Below are 21,732 nucleotides of genomic sequence, written 5' to 3' on the forward strand. Positions count from 1 at the left end.
TTATTATAAAGAGAAAATAAAATACTGCTAACCCCTTACGTACAGTAAACTTAAAGTAAATGATTATTCAGAATGAATGTAGAACAACAATGTTTTGTAAACATAACAGATACAATTAAAAGAAAACATCATTTCAAACCACAGCTCTAAAAGCAAATGTGGCCTTTCATTGAGAACTAATATTAGGTATTCTAGCCGATATATTCGTCATAATGTTGCTAATATTATAAGTTTAATGCTAAAACTATTTTATTTTTTCATATTATAAGCCATAATGATGTACTAAAATTGTATATTGTTTATAATATGATTGATTAATGTCAGGAGTTTTTAAGATTGAAAAAACTAAACTTGCATATTAATGAAAGACTTTCCTATGGTGAAATCAGAATTGTAGGTTAATTTATATTTAGAGAAAGTAATATGGAAAAGAAGAAAGATAATTTTAAACCATATGTGAAAAAAGACGAAATAATATAAACGAAAGATAAACCTAAATGTAAAATATAAAGCAAGATTCCTAGAGGCGCCGTTGCAAAGAATACTCCTCTACAATGAACGGTCTCTTTGGCGATCTCGTTTTGTAAACAAAGTTGACCCCAATAGGAATCGGGTAGGAATATAGGAACCTCGGTCATGGAAATTATGACCTTAAGTGGGCCAGGAATCAAATTAGCTCTCAGAGGACTGAGGCTAAAGCATACAGGATTTATCAGGTACATATTCATTAGAATTTAGTTCCTCTAATTGTACGGAGAGTTCAGTTTGACTGAGGCCCTTGGCTTTCGTAATCTTTGACTGGCGTAGATTTTGGGTTGATTTTTTGTTTCATTATGGATATATTCTGAATATTTATGGTGATAGGCATGATTTAATATGACGAATACATATCTTCCATAATTTTAAGGCTATGCCATTTAAGTCTTATGAGCCCCCTGCCTGGAGATAGGCTTCAGGCAATCTCAACGAACAAACGAACATACTTCTTTGACGTCCAATGTCTTTTAACATTTTTATGTAAGGCTTTGAACTGACCCCGACCTCAGGGATGGACTATATTGCCTAAATTCTCAAACTCCATCCATAGCCAGTCCAGGGTGTATGTATGAAAGCGGCCACCTGTATGTATTATTATGTCTAACTTAGAATACAGTAGTGTAAGGGGGGTCACAGAGGGGTGTTAGCCCCCCGTTAAGTATGTAGGTAAGTACTCGGCTTATAGGTTAGGTTAGTTGACGTCCATTTTTAATCCACGCCGTAGGAACTGGCCGCTGATATACAAAGGCTCCGCCAATCAACCAAACAATACTCTGTACTTTATAGGATGTGTTTAGCCTATGGGTATAACTTAAACCATGTGCTAGGTCAGTTGGCTTTATTATATTGTAGTACAGTATTGGATAGGACCTTAGAATTTATGTAATTTATCAAATCTGAGAACCTTTGTTATTGGGTGGGACGGACTTGGTCAGTAATTAAAATGTGGATAAATATTTAGTGTAGCATAATTCTTCTAATGAAGAAAATAAGGGGTTTATGTATTATGATGGCCATGCCCCATAACTCCCTAACTTTCAACTATCTATAAGAATACAACAGTCAAATGGGGGCACAGGGGCCCGTTAGCCCCCCCTACCTCCCCGCCTTATGTAAGTAGATAAGGACATGACTTGTAGGTTAGGTTAGGTGGGGAAGTTTAGGACAGTGGTGTTCTATGTAGGGAGAGCTCCTGTCCATCATTATACAAAGGCTTCGAAATGTAGGAATACTTTTTAATGAATGATTCAATCATTCTTTAAAAAGTATTTCTGCTCTATTTAAAGGTACTTTGAACTATTCTGGTGCAAATAATTGGGGGAAACCCATGTTTTTAAAATTTTAGACATTTTAAGATTCAAAAATGACTAAAACACCACATTTTAAAAGGAAAACAAACTCGAGAACACCACTTAACCTAAGGTTCACCACCTAACTTGAGGTTCCCCACCTGACCTAACCCAGGAGCCGTTTCCTTGCCTACTTACCTCCCGGGGTGGGCTTCATCTCCTTGTGACCCACTCCTCAGACTGCCGTATCATTAGCTTATCATAAGACTAAATCTCAACCCTGTGTTTACTTCTCAACCAGTGTCACTCCTGGTAAAGAAACACTAGATTCTAACATTAGTTTTTTGTAAATCGTAAAACTAGCTTATGATACCATATTTCAAAGATAAACAATATTTTCCCCATAAAGAGATTTAATTTGACAAGTTATAAGAAAGTTTACGCCTGTCCCAACCAACTACGTACACCACAATATCTCTTCAAACACAATTTTGAACCCCATATCCTATAGTTAGAGGCTACTGATAGCTTATATACTAAATTTAATTAAAAATTACCAGTTTAGTGTCTTTAGGCATTGATTCCCATCTCTAAAACATTAGAACTGGTCGCTATTTGGATTCCCCTTCCAGTTAGCTAAACTTATCACTTGACTTTTTTTCTTTTTCTTGTCTTATCACCTACCTTCACTTTCAAAGAGATGGTTGCTCTGATATTTAAAGAAAAATATTCTTATAATTCAGTTGGTTAGAATCTTGTAAGGATCATGAGAAATATGCAATCATTATCTTTTTGGAGGAAATATGGGGTTCTGATGTAGTTGACTGTAAGAAACGGTACAGGTCTCTCGCCCAGAAATAGATTTTTCCTTCGTCAAAATCCCTTTTCAAGTACTTTCAATAGTTATGATATAATTAACTGTCAGAAAGTCATACATTTAAGGTGTTTTCAATGGTCATGGTATCAATGACTGTCGGAAAGTCATACTTTTCAAGTGTTTTCAATGGTTATGGTGTCATTGACTGTCGGAAAGTCGTACTTTTTAAGGGTTTTTAATGGTTATAATGTAATTGACTGTCAGAGAGTCATACATCTAAAGTATTTTCAATGGTCGTGATGTCATTAACTGTTGGAAAGTCATACTTTTCAAGTGTTTTCAATGTTTATTATGTAAGTGAGTATCAGAAAGTCATACATTTAAAGTGTTTTCAGTGGTCATGGTGTCATTGACTGACAGAAAGTCATACTTTTCAAGTGTTTTCAATGGTTATGATGTAATTGACTGTCAGAAAGTCATACATTTAAAGTGTTTTCAATGGTCATGGTGTCATTGACTGACAGAAAGTCATACTTTTCAATGGCTGTCAATGGTTATGATGTAATTGACCTTAAAAGAAAGTCATACATTTAAAGTGTTTCCAATGGTCATGGTGTCATTGACTGTCAGAAAGTCATACTTTTCAAGGGCTTTCAATGGTTATGATGTAATTGACCATAAGAAAGTCACACATTTAAAGTGTTTTCAACGGACATGGTGTCATTGACTGTCGGAAAGTCGTACTTTTTAATTTATGAGGACGACTAAAACTGAATGCGTCTGAAAAACCTGAGGAAGGAAGCCAACATGGAAAGCAGCACAAAGATAAATCCTACCTTAGGATAAGATAAGGACATGGAGTCCTAGGGAGAGTGGTCACAGAGGCTAACCTCTCCCCAGTAGTTAAGTTTAATCGTTTTATGTTAGGTTAGATGATGAACATTAGGGTAGGTTGTATCCTTGTGTTTGTTTTCCTTCTGAAACATATTTTTTTTGCCATAACTTCTTATGTTTTAAATATTTATACTTTGAAAAATACTGTTTTCAATATTTAACTTAGCCGGTGATTATAATAGCTGCAACTCTGTTGCCCGACAGACAACTCTACGGTAAAAACTCGCCAGCGATCGCTACACAGGTTGCAGGTGTGCCCAACAGCGCCATCTGTCGTCCAGATACCCAGTACTCAATGTAAACAAAGACTCAATTTTCTCTCTGTCGAGCTATCGACAAGACGTACTTACTCGCTGTTGCTAAACTGGAGTTTTTTCACAACTAATTGGTGAAGTACTTTATTCTAGTTTTGAGCTTTCGCTGTGCAGGGTTTCTCTTCACACAAATCCTTGAACTCTTTTTGATAACGGATTCTTTGTTGATGACTTTTTGATAGTTTTTGAATTCCCCTTTGACCAATTCAAAATGGCTGACCCTTCACAAGTCCCAAAATTTAGGAAGTGCAATGCTAGGGACTGTTCAAGGCGTCTTCCGAAGGCTTCTATCGACCCTCACACTGTTTGTTCCAATTGTCGGGATAAAACCTGTCAATTGGAAGATCGGTGTGAGGAGTGCGTTGGGCTTTCGGAATTCGATTTTATCGAATTCCAAAAGTATACACGTAGGCTAGAGAGAGATAGAGTTAGGAGAAGTTCTTCTCGTTCTGTTGATATATCCTCTCCTCATGCCCCACAACCTATTCCTTCCCCTGTAGTGGTTGCTCCTAACCCCCCTCCTGGCACTCAGGAACCTTCGATGGCTGATATGATGCGTGCCATCCAGGCTCTGGGTGAGAGAGTTGAGTCCCTTGCTAGTGACCGTAATCAGCTCATGGCGGATGTGAGGGAGCTTAAGTGCAAAAGTGCAGTGGGAAGTGCTAAAGTGCCGAGTGATAGTGTTGTGGATAGTGTTGCGCTTGAGGGTTCGTCTGTTCGTGCCTGTCGTCCTCCTAGTCCGGGACCTCTTGCAAGCTCCCAAGTCCAGGGGAGAAGCAATGTCGTACGACAAATGGGTTCGAGAGGCTTTAATCAGCGAACAGACGTTCCCTCCGTGGTATCGGGCGTATCTACCCAAGATCGCCCCTACCTAAGACGAGAGAGCCCATTTATACCTCGTCTTCGGAAGGTGTTTCTCGCAAGAAACCCTGGACCAAGGTCTCACGACCGCTTAAACGCAAGTCGGTCCCTTCAGCGCAAGTCCAACGGCCCGGTTGTAGCCACTGGGTCAGTTCGGACTCGCTGCCGTCATCCGATGACTGCTCACCGCCTAAGAGAGGCAAAGCGGTACCGCTTCAGACAGTAACACCGTCTGTCGCCGCACCTGCTCCTGTAGACCCTAAGTGGTCTCTACTGCAAGACATGCAGTCTAAACTAACGTCTCTAATGCAGGACTTTCGTGCGAAGAAAGTTGCTGCCGCACCAGCTAGTGCAGCACCTAGCATACAACCTTCCACACGATCGGTTGTTCGTCCTGTGGACGCTGAGGTAACCTTCTCACGCACACCAGTTGAGAGAGTTCCGCCACCCATGCGTTCCAGTGTGATCTGCCAGCCGCATGTTGACGTTAAGCGACGCACGGAGGTCTCCGTTGACGTTCGGGAGGTTCACCAACCGTCAGAGTTGCTTTGTTTTGACGCGGTGCGTCAACCTCCGCAACCCAGTGTGGTTTCCACTGCGCACCCACATCAGTCTAGACAGTCTGGAGTAGACGCTGTGCGTCCCCGCGCTGCCATGGTTGTTGCCAGTTCACAGACTGGGCAGCAGTTCCATGACGTTGCGTCCGGCTCAGTCATGCATGCACCCGTGCGACCGGACTCAGCGAACCAGCCGTTACCCACTCCGTTGCCGTTTCCTCATCAGTTATCGGATGAGGGACTTTCTGATGATGATGTTGCTGCACACATAGATGAACCACAATCAGAATTGGACGAGCCTAAGTCTTCGCAACCCTCTTTGGACTTTAGGAAAGTTTTGGCCATTTTCAAAGAGATGTTTCCGGACCAGTTTGTTTCTGTGGCTCCTCGTTCTCCTCCGTCAGAGTTTGTGTTAGGCATGCCGTCTACCGCTCCTGCCTTTACTAGACTCGTCCTCGCACGCTCGTCCAAGAGAGCTTTGCGGGTGTTAGGAGAATGGTTGCAGTCCAAGAAGAGTTTAGGGAAGACAGCCTTTACGTTTCCCCCTGCTAGACTCTCTTCTAGATCGAGCGTCTGGTATGCCACGGGAGAAGTTCTCGGCTTGGGAGTTCCTGCCTCTGCCCAGGGCGACTTCTCAAGCCTCGTAGACTCTCCCCGCCGCCTTGCCATGAGACGCTCAAAGATATGTTGGTCATCTTCGGACCTGGACCACCTTTTGAAAGGTATCTTTAGGGCCTTCGAAGTTTTTAACTTCTTAGACTGGTGTCTAGGAGCCCTAAGCAGAAAGATCTCTCCGACAGAGAAAGAGTCTTCCTTGCTCATTATGTCCTGCATGGACAAGGCCATACGTGATGGGTCTAGTGAGCTTGCTGCATCATTTGTGTCCGGAGTCCTTAAAAAGCGTGAAAACCTATGCTCATTCCTTTCAGCTGGAGTTACACCATGCCAGAGATCCGAGCTTCTTTTTGCTCCTCTTTCCAAGTGCCTTTTTCCAGAAGACCTGATTAAGGAAATAGCCGCTTCATTGATACAGAAGGACACTCACGATCTTGTTGCGTCCTCCGCTCGCAAAGCTACCCCTTTGCCTACCCTGTCAGCTAGACCAAGGATGGACACTCCAGCGTCCCGTTTTATTCCGCCCTTCGTGGCAGAGCCTCCAGCAGAGGAGGTGCTCGTGCCGAAGGGAAACGAGGAAAGAAGAAAGGAACCAAGTCCTTTAAGGGCAGAGTCTGACTGCCAGCTTCTTCAGACAGCAGTGGGAGCCAGACTCAAGAACTTCTGGCAGACCTGGGAAGAGAGAGGCGCAGATGCACAATCTGTGAAGTTGCTCAGAGAGGGGTACAAGATCCCGTTTGTACGGAAACCCCCTCTAGCAACGTCTCCCATCGATCTCTCTCCCAGGTACAGAGAGGAAGACAAGAGACGAGCCTTGAAACAGGAGGTGTCTCTTTTACTAGAGAAGGGAGCAGTGGTCAGAGTCTCGGACCTTCAATCTCCGGGATTCTACAACCGACTCTTCTTGGTGTCAAAGAAGACAGGAGGGTGGAGGCCGGTGCTAGACGTCAGTGCTCTGAATGTCTTTGTCACAAAGCAGACGTTCTCCATGGAGACCTCAAAGTCAGTCTTAGCAGCGGTCAGAAGGGAAGACTGGATGGTCTCTTTAGACCTAAGGGACGCCTACTTCCACGTCCCCATCCACCCGGACTCCCAACCTTTTCTGAGATTCGTTTTCCAAAAGGTTGTCTACCAGTTTCAAGCCCTGTGCTTTGGCCTAAGCACAGCTCCTCTTGTGTTTACGAGGCTGATGAGGAATGTAGCCAAATTCCTTCATTTAGCGGACATCCGAGCCTCCCTCTATTTGGACGACTGGCTTCTCAGAGCTTCTTCCAGTCGTCGCTGTCTGAAGGATCTAAAGTGGACTCTAGATCTGACCAAGGAATTGGGTCTCCTTGTCAATATGGAAAAGTCACAACTGGTCCCATCCCAAACTATTGTGTATTTAGGGATGGAGATTCACAGTCTAGCTTTTCGGGCTTTTCCGTCGGCCCCCAGAACAAGCCAAGCCCAGTTATGCATCCAGAACATGCTGAAGAAGGAACGATGTTCAGTCAGGATAGGGACGCTATCATCCCTGGAACAGTTTGTGTCATTAGGAAGACTACACCTCCGTCCTCTTCAATACCACCTAGCATTTCACTGGAAAAAGGACAAGACGCTAGAAGCGGTCTCGATCCCCATTTCCGAGAAGATGAAGTCTTGCCTGACTTGGTGGAAGGACAGTATCAGCCTAAGAGAGGGTCTTCCCCTGGCTGTTCAGACTCCCAACCACGTTCTCTTCTCGGACGCATCGGACGTAGGCTGGGGCGCGACATTAGACGGTCGGGAATGTTCGGGACTATGGAACTCGAGTCAAAGGATAATGCATATCAACTGCAAGGAGCTACTGGCAGTACATCTGGCCTTGAAAAGCTTCAGGTCTCTCCTTCAAGGCAGAGTGGTGGAAGTGAACTCGGACAACACCACTGCCTTGGCGTACATCTCCAAGCAAGGAGGGACCCACTCACTGACGTTGTACGAGATCGCAAGGGACCTGCTCATCTGGTCAAAAGGTCAAAACATATCACTAGTAACGAGGTTCATCCAAGGCAACTTGAATGTCATGGCAGATTGTCTCAGTCGGAAGGGGCAAGTCATTCCAACAGAATGGACCCTCCACAAGGATGTATGCAAGAGACTTTGGGCCACTTGGGGCCAACCAACCATAGATCTCTTTGCAACCTCGATGACCAAGAGGCTCCCAATATATTGCTCACCAATCCCAGACCCAGCAGCAATACACATAGATGCCTTTCTCCTAGATTGGTCGCATCTAGATCTATACGCATTCCCACCGTTCAAGATTGTCAACAAGGTACTGCAGAAGTTCGCCTCTCACGAAGGGACAAGGTTGACGCTAGTTGCTCCCCTCTGGCCCGCGAGAGAATGGTTCACCGAGGTACTTCGATGGCTAGTAGACGTTCCCAGAAGTCTCCCTCTAAGGGTGGACCTTCTACGTCAGCCACACGTAAAGAAGGTACACCAAAGCCTCCACGCTCTTCGTCTGACTGCCTTCAGACTATCGAAAGACTCTCGAGAGCTAGAGGCTTTTCGAAGGAGGCAGCCAGTGCGATTGCTAGAGCAAGGAGAACATCCACCCTTAGAGTCTACCAATCGAAGTGGGAAGTATTCCGAAACTGGTGCAAGTCAGTATCTGTATCCTCGACCAGTACCTCTGTAGCTCAGATTGCTGACTTTCTCTTATACCTGAGAAAAGAACGATCACTTTCAGCTCCCACTATCAAGGGCTACAGAAGCATGTTGGCATCGGTCTTCCGGCATAGAGGCTTAGATCTTTCCAACAATAAAGATCTACAGGACCTCCTTAAGTCTTTTGAGACCACGAAGGAGCGTCGTTTGGTTACACCTGGTTGGAATTTAGACGTGGTACTAAGATTCCTCATGTCAGACAGGTTTGAGCCGCTACAATCAGCCTCCCTGAAAGATCTCACCTTAAAGACACTTTTCCTGGTATGCTTAGCCACAGCTAAAAGAGTCAGTGAGATTCATGCCTTCAGCAAGAACATCGGATTTTCGTCAGAAGAGGCTACATGTTCTCTACAACTTGGTTTTCTAGCCAAAAACGAGCTACCTTCTCGACCTTGGCCGAAATCGTTCGATATTCCCAGCTTATCGAATATGGTTGGCAATGAACTAGAAAGAGTCTTATGCCCTGTGAGAGCTCTTAAGTTCTATTTAAAACGAACTAAACCTTTACGAGGCCTATCTGAAGCTTTATGGTGTTCAGTTAAGAAACCATCTTTGCCTATGTCAAAGAATGCTTTATCCTATTTTATCAGACTGTTAATACGAGAAGCTCATTCCCATCTGAGTGAGGAAGACCAAGCATTGCTGAAGGTAAGGACACACGAAGTTAGAGCTGTCGCAACTTCAGTGGCCTTTAAGCAAAATAGATCTCTGCGAAGTATAATGGACGCAACCTATTGGAGAAGCAAGTCAGTGTTTGCGTCTTTTTATCTAAACGATGTCCAGTTTCTTTACGAGGACTGCTACACACTGGGACCATTCGTAGCAGCGAGTGCAGTAGTGGGTGAGGGCTCAACCACTACAATTCCCTAATTCAATACCCTTTTAATCTTTCTCTTGAAATGTTTTTATTGTTGTTTTTGGGTTGTCCGGAAGGCTAAGAAGCCTTTCGCATCCTGGTTGATTTGGCGGGTGGTCAAAGTCATTTCTTGAGAGCGCCTAGATTAGGGGTTTTGATGAGGTCCTGTTGTATGGGTTGCAACCCTTGATACTTCAGATCCTAGGGGTCGATCAGCATCCTAAGAGGATCGCGAGGCTCCGTAAGGAAGACGTACTTAAAAGGCAGAGTAATTGTTCAAGTCGACTTCCTTACCAGGTACCTATTTATTTTGTTTTTGTTATTTTGATAACTTCTAAAATGAAATAAAAACTCTTAGCTCATAAAAGTGTAAACATATATTGCTGGTCTCTACCCACCCCCCTGGGTGTGAATCAGCTATTATAATCACCGGCTAAGTTAAATATTGAAAAATGTTATTTTGATTATAAAATAAATTTTTGAATATACTTACCCGGTGATTATAAATTAAATAACCCTCCCTTCCTCCCCAATAGAGACGCAGTGGGACGAGGAGAAAATTGAGTCTTTGTTTACATTGAGTACTGGGTATCTGGACGACAGATGGCGCTGTTGGGCACACCCGCAACCTGTGTAGCGATCGCTGGCGAGTTTTTACCGTAGAGTTGTCTGTCGGGCAACAGAGTTGCAGCTATTATAATCACCGGGTAAGTATATTCAAAAATTTATTTTATTATCAAAATAACATTTTTCCGACAAATATCTTCTGGAGGACCATTCAAATTCCCTAAAGATACAGCTGAAACACCTCGTTTTCTTTAGTTTGAGTTATTGTTTTAATATGATATATAGACTTGCCAGCAATAAAAAAATTGCCTGTACAGTATAAAGTTTATTATTAGACTATACAGTATAGTATATTTTTCCATTCATACAATGCTGGATTTAATCATATGACATTAATCAGTCTAAAAGCACTAAGTATGTTGAAAGCAAAGCGAGACATACAGTCAAACTTTATCATTAGCAAGGTTAGGTAACAGAGGTATCAGCAAAAGGTAAGCAAAAGCCAGGTGCTTGAAATGGACAGCATTTTGGTTGTCCCACCTGGTAACGGGAATACAGTACTCACTGGTGTTTGTCACAGTTAACTCGCCACCTCGCCAAGTCGCCATTGTAATGTGTACGGCGGTCGATTCATAACCAACTTCAGGACAGCGGTAAATTGGTAAGGGAAGATTAGCCAAAGTGGTAGGATTTACTGAGCTGTGCAAATCTTCCTTGACCAACACACTGCTATTTTAAGGTCTACTATTAGGTGGTCAGCTAAAGTTGTGCATATGAATCAAAGAAACGTTAAGCACGTGAGATATTGCCACTGAGGTAGTTATAGCAATTCTGAGGCAGAATAAAGTTTGTATGCTACTAGGTAGACAATTGAAACGAACATTGAAAAGTGCATTGAGCATGACAGCTAGGGAAGCGCAACAATCGGAGCTGCGAAACACAATCCCACATAGGTTAAGATCTGGCTGTATGCAGTTTTCACGAGTTTGTTTTCACCTGCCAATCAAGGTCTTGATTTTGCAAGTTTGGATTAGGGGTAACTTCTGGCCAGTTTCAATGATCAAAGGGATAACTATGTACAATGAATAGGAACAATATCAAAGGTCAATTTAGGTGATGAGCCCTCAGCCGATGAGTAAGGACATGGCATCCTAGGTTAGGTTAGTAAGGAGTGTGAGGGTTCCATTTATTGTAGGTGCTGTTAACAGGGTCAGTGTTTACAAAGACTATCATATAAGTTTTTAATTTTTTCTCATGCATAGGAGAAGCTGCTATTTGTATAATGTATGACTGGTTGATGATTTGTATGGCAGAATGAACAGTTGAGTGATGATGATTTGAGTATTTTCTGTTCTACAATGTAATTGCCTCGGCACCTTCTTATGGGAATATACTACACGCACATGTTTTCTTAATTGTTTCAGGGTGGCATTTTAATGAATTAGATTGTTCGTACACGGATACAAACCATTGTATAATTTCAGCCAAGCTGAAACTCAGCTGTTAAAATTTATAACAAGGTGTCGGTAGTTACTGACAGGTGGCAGAAAAGCCCTCCCCCACAAAAATTTATAACGAGGTGTCGGTAGTTGCTGACAGGTGGCGGAAAAGCCCTCCCCCACACAGCACACTGGGTAGCCCTTTGGCTTCAGCCGCCGAACAATTTAACGTACTGTCGGTGTTCCTAACTTGGCCACTTTAACTTTCTCTTTCTCTTTATGGAGTGTTTGTTTGCCGTTTAATAAGAAATGGAAAATCGTGTAGACATGGCGGTCCTGCCTCGGAGTCCCTGGCTGTAAGTGTTGCACCTTTTTGAGCTGGATTCAATGTTCATCCTCATTCCTTGTGCCCTTTTTGTAAGGGGCATGACTGTAGGCAGTCAAACTCCTTGTAAGGAGTGTAGTAAATGGGCATTACAGTAGTGAGGGAAATACTGTATGACAAGAGAAGGGTGAAGAAATCTGCTGGAATTCTTCTTTTGCTTTTGGTTATTGTATCTTCCAATTCTTCTCTGTTCTCCTCCTCCGAAGGCCAAGGACTTGCTCTAAAGTTCCTGTGGCTTTCCCTAGGTTTGAAGGGCAGTCCGTTCATGGAAAGAGACCTACAAGACCTTGCTAGAACTACCAGTTTCCTTCTACCCTGCCAGACACGGCAGAAGTAGTGTTTGACCTGACTCCATCCAGCTGGGCCAAGACTACTGTTGGTGCAATTGGTGACAGGTCTTCACTTTCAATAGCTCCATGGCCTCTTGTTGAGATCTACCCAGTGACATGTTCTGGGAAAGAGAGAAAGCGACCTTTTACTCCCTAGCCTCCCTACTTTATTGTGACATCTCCTAGTCATGGTACCGAGGGAACTACCCCATTGGCTCAATCTACTTTGCCAGACATATCTGCATAAGTACTCCAACTTGATGACATCCTCAACAGCAGTCTACCAAGCAAAGTGGGCAATTATTTGTGACTGGTGTCATAGAAGGGTTACTTCCCTGGTTGGAGTGTCTGTTTAACTGATTGAGAACTATCGTCTACCTTCACCAAGAGAAGTTCTTCTCAATTTTGGTGGTGAAAGCCTATCGTTGTATGCTGATGAGAAGTTTCAAGCAATCATGCCCTCCAAAAGAACTCTGACCCAGGCATGAAATGTCAACAGGGTTCAAATATCTTTAAAGATGGCCTTGCGTAAACTCTTATGTCAGGTGTCAGATAAAACCCCGACTTTAAAGACACTGTTTTTTTCTTGCCTTGGCTTTGTCGAAGTGAGTAGGCGAAATCCAGGAATGTATAATATTTGTTATTCTGAGGAGTGGGAAAGGTCTACCTTTGTGTCACTTGTATAAGAATCCTCGCTCTGGATGACCCAAAGTTCAAAACCTTCCCCATCTCCTCCCTTAGTGATGTGACCATTGAACTGGATGATATGCTTCTTTGCCCTGTGTGGTCACTAAGGCACCTCTTGGAGCGGACCCAGTCCTTCAGATCACGGCTTTAAACCCTGTTCGTTAGCTGTGACAGGTGTAGGAAGATCCCTAGAAATGCCATCTCCTGGTTTCTAGAAACAATAAGAAGGCACATTCCCCTTTCAGATTGGAAACCCAAAGAACCTGCACATGCAACCGCTCACTAAGTACTGTACTGTAAATAGCATTGGTGCAACTCAAGCCTTTTGGAAGATCCTGTTAGTGGCATAGGTATTGAAGTCAGGTATCTGGAAGCTCCAGACAACCTTCGCAGCCTACTACATAAGGGAATATAATCCACAAGTCCTTTGCCACATTCTCTCAAAGACCTATGGTATCTGCTAATCAGTTTGTGTTGTGTAGTTTTCTCCCTCAAAGAAAAAAAAGCATCTCCTCTAAGATAGCGATCTCAACATATTTTTTCGATAAAAGGAAGAATGTCTGGCATTTTTTCCTCTTTCCTTTCCCCCTTCCTTGGAATGTAGCAATCATGTCATTTCTCATTGGAACATACTAAGTATTCTAATATTCCCCCCCACCATCCTCCTTATTAGTGGAAGGATGAATAAAAATGTAAACCCATCACTTTTAATAGCTGTAGATTTCAGACTGTATATCCAGGTAAGATATGGGTTCCTCTGTGACCATCTGTCACCAAACAGAAACCTAGCCTACTACCTGAGAATATTTTCTCAGGTTGATGGGGGCAGATCAGAATCAATACTTTGACCTCTTCCAGTAACTACAGTAGTGACACCTCAGTATAAATTTTAACAGCCAAATTCTATTAAAAGGCTCTGGTTTGTATAGTTAGGAGAAATCCAAATTATTTGTACTGATACCAATTTAAGTGTTGAAATATCATTTAGTACATAAGCTGCTAGGATCATAATTATTGCCATCTGTAGCTTTCCAGAACTACCACTATAGCCTGCGGCAGATTAATCATTGCTTTAATTGCAAGGCTGATACTTGCCCTCTTCGGCCTTTTGAATTATTGACATAAGCTCATCAAATTTTTGGTGATTTTATTGTGGCTTCAACCTCTGATTATATTTCTTTCCATCGTCGTCGGCGGCATGTACTCGTATCCGAATAATCACAGTTTTCAGTCCCAATAGAAGGTTGAATAGAGGAGAGGGTCATAGTAGGTTAACTATTGTTAGAGTGGTATGGCTCGTAAGACCAATTTGTGCCCTGAATAATCAAGAGCATTGATCACACTGAATCGTGAGAGGTGGTTGTGGTTGATTTGCTCTTCCCTGAGTGCCTCACACTAACTCTAGAAGCTCTTTTGTAAAGCATTTATTAAAAGCCAAGCAAGAAGGTTTCAGAAAAAGAACATGAAAGAAAAACATTAATAATTCAAAAAGGGAACATGATTAAGATTTTCATTTAATAGATTCAGGATTTAAGTAGTTTGTGTTTGAAATTTTCATATATTTTAGTTTTTTCAATATTAAACTTAGCCGGTGATTATATAAGCTGCAGCTCTGCTGCCCGACAGAAAAACTCTACGCTCGAAATCCGCCAGCGATCGCTATGCAGGTAGGGGGTGTACTTCAACAGCGCCATCTGTCGAGCAGGTACTCAGTACTCAATGTAAACACAGAACTCAATTTTCTCTCTGTCGTGCCACCGGCAAGACCTACTAAATTCGCTGTTGCTTACTGGATTGGTTTTCACATATTTTGGTGAAGTACACATTTCTAGTTTTGAGCTTTCGCTTTGCAGACGTTATCTTCAATACATCCTTGCATTCTTTTGTTGATTTTGGATTATTTGTTGACGACTTTGGATAGATTTTGAATTCCCCTTTGACTAATTCAAAATGGCTGACCCTTCTCAAGTCCCTAAGTTCAGGAAATGTAATGCTAGGGACTGTTCAAGGCGTCTTCCGAAGGCCTCTATCGATCCTCACACTGTTTGTTCCAATTGTCGGGATAAGACCTGTCAATTGGAAGATCGATGTGAGGAATGCGTTGGGCTTTCGGAATTCGATTTTATCGAATTCCAAAAATACACACGTAGGCTAGAGAGAGATAGAGTCAGGAGAAGTTCATCTCGCTCCGTTGAATTTTCCTCTCCTCATGCCCCACAACCTATTCCTTCCCCTGTAGTGGTTGCTCCTGATCCCCCTTCTAGCACTCAACAACCTTCGATGGCAGATATGATGCGTGCCATCCAGGCTCTGGGTGAGAGAGTCGAGTCATTGGCGAGTGATCGTAACCAACTCATGGCAGACGTCAAGGAGTTGAAGTGTAAGAGTGCAGTGGGTAGTGACAAAGTGAGTGGTAGTGTTGTGGAAAGTGTTGTAGATAGTGTTGCGCTTGAGGGTTCGTCTGTTCGTGCCTGTCGTCCTCCCATTCCGGGACCTCTTGCAAGCTCCCAAGCCCAGGGGAGAAGCAATGTCGTACGACCAAAGGGTTCGAGAGGCTTTAATCAGCGAACAGACGTTCCCTCCGTGGTTTCGGGCGTATCTACCCAAGATCGCCCCACCCACACGAAGACGAGAGAGCCCATTTATTCCTCGTCTGCGGAAGAGGTTTCTCGAAAGAAACCATGGACCAAGGTCTCGCGGCCTCTTAAGCGCAAGTCGGTCCCTTCCGCGCAAGTCCAACGGCCCAGTTGTAGCCACTGGGTCAGTTTGGACTCGCTGCAGTCTTCCGGTGACTGTTCACCTCCTAAGAGAGGCAAAGCGGTACCGCATCAGGCAGTAACACCGTCTGTTGCCGCACCTGCTACTGTAGACCCTAAGTGGTCTTTGCTGCAGACCATGCAGGCACAGTTAACGTCATTGATGCAGGACTTTCGTGCGGAGAAGGTTGACGCTGCACCAACCTCTAGCCTACAACCACCCACGGTTGTGCGTCTAGTGGACGCTGAGGCTACCTTCTCCCGCACTCCAGCTGTGAGAGTCCCGCCACCCATGCGTTCCAGTGTACCCTGCCAGCCGCATGTTGACGTTCAGCGACGCACGGAACCTTCCGTTGACGTTCGCGAGTTACAACAACAACCTAAGTTGTTTTGTTTTGACGCGGTGCGTCAACCTCCGCAACCCAGTGTGGATACCTCTACTCGCCCACAGCAGACTAGACAGTCTGGAGTAGACGCTTTGCGTCCCCGCGCTGCTATGGTTGTTGCCAGTTCACAGACTGGGCAACAGTTCCATGACGTTGCGTCCGGTTCAGTCACGCGTGCACCCGTGCTGCCGGACTCAGCTGACCAGCCGATTCCTACTCCTTTGCCGCTTCCTCCTCAGTTTTCAGATGATGGACTCTCTGATGATGACGACGCTGCACACATTGACGACCCGCATACGGACATCGACGAACCCAAGACCACGCAACCCTCCTTGGACTTTAGGAAAGTTCTTGCACTGTTCAGGGAGATGTATCCTGATCAGTTTGTATCTGCGGCCCCACGCTCTCCTCCATCTGAGTTCGCTTTAGGCACGCAGTCATCCGCACCTGCCTTTACGAAACTCGTCCTCGCCCGCTCGTCTAAGAGAGCTTTACGAGTGTTGGGAGAATGGATGCAGTCCAAAAAGAACCTTGGGAAGACAGCATTTACGTTTCCCCCTGCGAGACTCTCTTCCAGATCGAGCGTCTGGTATGCCACGGGAGAAGTTCTCAGCTTGGGAGTTCCTGCCTCTGCCCAGGGCGACTTCTCAAGTCTAGTAGACTCTCCCCGCAGGCTAGCCATGAGACGCTCTAAGATATGTTGGTCTCCTTCAGACTTAGACCATCTGTTGAAAGGAGTGTTCAGAGCTTTCGAAGTTTATAACTTTTTGGATTGGTGTTTGGGAGCGTTGAGCAGGAAGATCTCCCCTTCGGACAAGGAAACTTCCTTGCTCATTATGTCCTGTATGGACAAGGCCATACGTGACGGATCCAGTGAGCTTGCGGCTTCGTTCGTTTCCGGGGTCCTCAAGAAACGGGAAAACCTTTGCTCGTTCCTGTCAGCTGGAGTAACACCGTGTCAGAGATCGGAACTTCTTTTTGCTCCTCTCTCAAAGTGCCTCTTCCCAGAGGAATTGATAAAGGAGATTGCTACCTCCTTGATTCAGAAGGACACCCATGACCTGGTTGCGTCCTCTGCCCGCAAAGCCACCCCTTTGCCTACCGTATCTAGACCCAGGATGGACACTCCAGCGTCCAGATTCATTCCGCCCTTTCGTGGCAGAGCCTCCAGCAGAGGAGGTGCTCGTGCCGAAGGGAGACGTGGGAAGAAGAAAGGTACCAAGTCCTTTAAAGGCAGAGTCTGACTGCCACCTTCTTCAGACAGCAGTGGGAGCCAGACTCAAGAACTTCTGGCAGATCTGGGAGAAAAGGGGCGCAGATGCGCAATCTGTGAAGTTGCTAAGAGAATGGTACAAGATCCCGTTTGTCCGCAAACCCCCTCTAGCAACGTCTCCCATCGATCTCTCTCCCAGGTACAAAGAGGAAGACAAGAGGCTAGCCTTGAAGCAGGAAGTGTCTCTCTTGCTACAAAAGGGAGCTGTAGTCAAAGTCCGGGACCATCAATCCCCGGGCTTCTACAACCGTCTCTTCTTAGTGGTAAAGAAGACAGGAGGGTGGAGGCCGGTGCTAGACGTCAGTGCGCTGAATGTCTTTGTCACAAAGCAGACGTTCGCCATGGAGACCACAAAGTCAGTTCTAGCAGCGGTCAGAAAGGAAGACTGGATGGTCTCTTTAGACATAAGGGACGCATACTTTCACGTCCCCATCCACCCAGAATCCCAACCTTTTCTGAGATTCATTTACGACAAGGTTGTCTACCAATTTCAAGCCCTGTGCTTTGGCCTAAGCACGGCTCCTCTTGTATTTACGAGGCTGATGAGGAATATTGCCAAATTCCTGCATTTAGCGGATATCAGAGCCTCCCTCTATTTGGACGACTGGCTTCTAAGAGCGTCTTCCAGTCGTCGCTGTCTGGAGAATCTAAAGTGGACTCTAGATCTGATCAAGGAATTGGGTCTCCTGGTCAATATGGAAAAGTCCCAACTGGTCCCATCCCAAACTATAGTGTACTTAGGGATGGAGATTCACAGTCAAGCTTTTCGGGCTTTTCCGTCGGCCCCCAGAACAAGTCAAGCCCAGGTATGCATCCAGAACATGCTAAAGAAGAAACGATGTTCAGTCAGACAGTGGATGAGTCTGATAGGGACGCTATCATCCCTGGAACAGTTCGTTTCGTTAGGGAGACTACACCTCCGTCCCCTTCAATTTCATCTAGCTGTTTACTGGAAAAAGGACAAGACGCTAGAAGCGGTCTCGATCCCCACATCCGAGAAGATGAAGTCAGCACTGACTTGGTGGAAGGACAGTATCAACCTCAGAGAGGGTCTGCCCCTGGCTGTTCAGACCCCCAACCACGTTCTCTTCTCGGACGCATCGGACACGGGCTGGGGTGTGACACTAGACGGTCGGGAATGCTCGGGAACGTGGAACTCGAATCAAAGAACGTTACATATCAACTGCAAGGAGCTACTGGCAGTTCATCTGGCCTTGAAAAGCTTCAAGTCCCTCCTTCAAGGCAAAGTGGTGGAGGTGAACTCGGACAACACCACGGCCTTGGCGTACATCTCCAAGCAAGGAGGGACCCATTCTATGACGTTGTAAGAGATCGCAAGGGACCTCCTCACCTGGTCAAGAGATCTAAACCTTTCTCTAGTAACGAGGTTCATACAAGGCAATATGAATGTTATGGCGGATTGCCTCAGTCGGAAGGGTCAAATCATCCCAACAGAATGGACCCTACACAAGGATGTGTGCAAGAGACTATGGGCCACATGGGGCCAACCTACCATAGATCTCTTCGCAACCTCGATGACCAAGAGGCTCCCAATATATTGCTCACCGATCCCGGACCCAGCAGCAGTTCATATAGATGCCTTTCTACTGGATTGGTCACATCTAGACCTTTATGCATTCCCCCCGTTCAAAATTGTCAACAAGGTACTGCAGAAGTTCGCCTCTCACGAAGGGACAAGGTTGACGTTGGTTGCTCCCCTCTGGCCCGCGAGAGAATGGTTCACCGAGGTACTTCAATGGCTGGTGGACGTTCCCAGAACTCTTCCTCTAAGAGTGGACCTTCTACGTCAGCCACACGTAAAGAAGGTACACCCAGACCTCCACGCTCTTCGTCTGACTGCCTTCAGACTATCGAAAGACTCTCTAGAGCTAGAGGCTTTTCGAAGGAGGCAGCCAGGGCGATTGCTAGAGCGAGGAGGACATCCACTCTTAGAGTCTACCAGTCGAAGTGGGAAGTCTTCCGAAATTGGTGCAAGTCGGTATCAGTATCCTCAACCAGTACCTCTGTAACCCAAATAGCTGACTTCCTATTATACCTGAGGAAAGAAAGATCCCTTTCAGCTCCCACTATCAAAGGTTACAGAAGCATGTTGGCAACAGTCTTCCGTCACAGAGGCTTAGATCTTTCCAACAACAAAGATCTACAGGACCTCCTTAAGTCTTTTGAGACCACGAAGGAGCATCGTTTGGCTACACCTGGATGGAATTTAGACGTGGTACTAAGATTCCTGATGTCAGAAAGGTTCGAGCCACTACAATCAGCCTCCTTTAAAGATCTCACTTTAAAGACTCTTTTCCTGGTTTGCTTAGCCACAGCTAAAAGAGTCAGTGAGATTCACGCCTTCAGCAGGAACATCGGATTTTCATCTGAAACGGCTACATGTTCTTTACAGCTTGGTTTTCTAGCCAAAAACGAGCTACCTTCTCGCCCTTGGCCGAAATCGTTCGACATTCCAAGCCTTTCAAATATGGTTGGAAATGAACTAGAAAGAGTCTTATGCCCTGTTAGAGCTCTTAAGCTCTATTTAAGTCGAACTAAATCTTTACGAGGACAGTCAGAAGCTTTATGGTGTTCTATTAAGAAACCTTCTTTACCTATGTCAAAGAATGCAGTTTCCTATTATATCAGACTGTTGATACGAGAAGCTCATTCCCATCTGAATGAAGAAGACCATGCTGTGCTGAAGGTAAAGACACATGAAGTTAGAGCTGTCGCTACTTCAGTGGCTTTTAAACAAAATAGATCTCTGCAGAGTATAATGGACGCAACCTATTGGAGAAGCAAGTCAGTGTTCGCGTCTTTTTATCTTAAAGATGTCCAGTCTCTTTACGAGAACTGCTACACCCTGGGACCATTCGTAGCAGCGAGTGCAGTAGTGGGTGAGGGCTCAACCACTACATTCCCCTAATTCCATAACCTTTTTAATCTTTCTCTTGAAATGTTTTTTATTGTTGTTTTTGGGTTGTCCGGAAGGCTAAGAAGCCTTTCGCATCCTGGTTGATTTGGCGGGTGGTCAAATTCTTTTCTTGAGAAGCGCCTAGATTAGAGGTTTTAATGAGGTCCTGTAGTATGGGTTGCAACCCTTGATACTTCAGCTCCTAGGAGTCGCTCAGCATCCTAAGAGGATCGCGAGGCTCAGTAAGGAAGACGTACTTAAAAAAGGCAGAGTAATTGTTCAAGTCGACTTCCTTACCAGGTACTTATTTATTTTATGTTTGTTATTTTGAATAACTGCTAAAATGAAATACGAAATCCTTAGCTCATAATAATGTAAACAATTAATGCTGGTCTCTACCCACCCCCCTGGGTGTGAATCAGCTTATATAATCACCGGCTAAGTTTAATATTGAAAAATGTTATTTTTATAATAAAATAAATTTTTGAATATACTTACCCGGTGATTATATATTAAAGGACCCTCCCTTCCTCCCCAATAGAGACCCAGTGGACCGAGGAGAAAATTGAGTTCTGTGTTTACATTGAGTACTGAGTACCTGCTCGACAGATGGCGCTGTTGAAGTACACCCCCTACCTGCATAGCGATCGCTGGCGGATTTCGAGCGTAGAGTTTTTCTGTCGGGCAGCAGAGCTGCAGCTTATATAATCACCGGGTAAGTATATTCAAAAATTTATTTTATTATAAAAATAACATTTTTAGTACTGCATGAGGATAATTTATTTTATATTTTCCCTTTTCGTGAGGTTGTACGATAATCTCCCTATTTTGAGATTGTCAGTGTATTTTATTTGTAAAAATTTTGCAATCTTATGTGTTTGAATTAATGAACAACATCTTGCTTAATTATGCTAATTGTAGTACTATACATTGTTTAGAAAGGAACCATCTATGATGTTAATATGACAACCTTATTGTTTTAAGAGTTATCAATATAAATATATCCACTATAACCATTTCTGTTACAATTTTGTAGTACAGTACAGTACTGTTTACCTTAATTCCCCAATTGTTTTTGACTAATAGCTGTTGTGATGCATATATTAATCATGATCGTATATTTCTGGATTCAGGTTTCTCTCCACGGCACCTCGGAAGCTTGAAGCACAAACAGGACTACATAATGGAGTTAGTGGAGCGGGGAAACATTTGCAATTCACTGCCAAGCATTCTCGTCTTCCAGTCATAGCTGAAGCAGTTGTCACGGATGTGAGACAAGAGTCACCTGCTGTTAAAGGAGTCACTTTGAAAATTGATAACCCCAAGTTTACCTTCAGAGCAGGCCAATGGTAAATATCATTTCCTTGAACTATTTTGGGCATGAAACATCTCTAGAATTGAATTGACAGTTTTATATGAAAATTATAAATTATGTTTTTGGGCTCAAGCCATGTCGTCCTGATGGAAGTTCCTAAAGGGTAGCTTCCTTGGGTATATATAACTACGGCGATATTCCCAGAGAAGTTACCTTAAGGTACCCAGAATTCTAACTCCTGGAGCGA

General features: G+C 44.3%; 1 protein-coding gene across 1 annotated transcript in view; it reads left to right on the top strand.

Annotated features, from left to right (window-relative positions):
• Positions 1-561: 561 nt before the first annotated feature.
• The window catches only part of LOC137646142 (oxidoreductase NAD-binding domain-containing protein 1-like), a 63,555-nt gene continuing 42,384 nt past the window's right edge, over positions 562-21,732 (top strand). Inside the window, exons 1-2 of the mRNA XM_068379350.1 lie at positions 562-716; positions 21,304-21,519. Coding sequence (XP_068235451.1) covers positions 637-716; positions 21,304-21,519 — 296 coding nt within the window. The 5' untranslated portion in view covers positions 562-636. The remainder of the gene's footprint in view (positions 717-21,303; positions 21,520-21,732) is intronic.

Source organism: Palaemon carinicauda, chromosome 8 (assembly GCF_036898095.1).
Source record: "Palaemon carinicauda isolate YSFRI2023 chromosome 8, ASM3689809v2, whole genome shotgun sequence".
NCBI classification, from domain to species: Eukaryota; Metazoa; Arthropoda; class Malacostraca; order Decapoda; family Palaemonidae; genus Palaemon; species Palaemon carinicauda.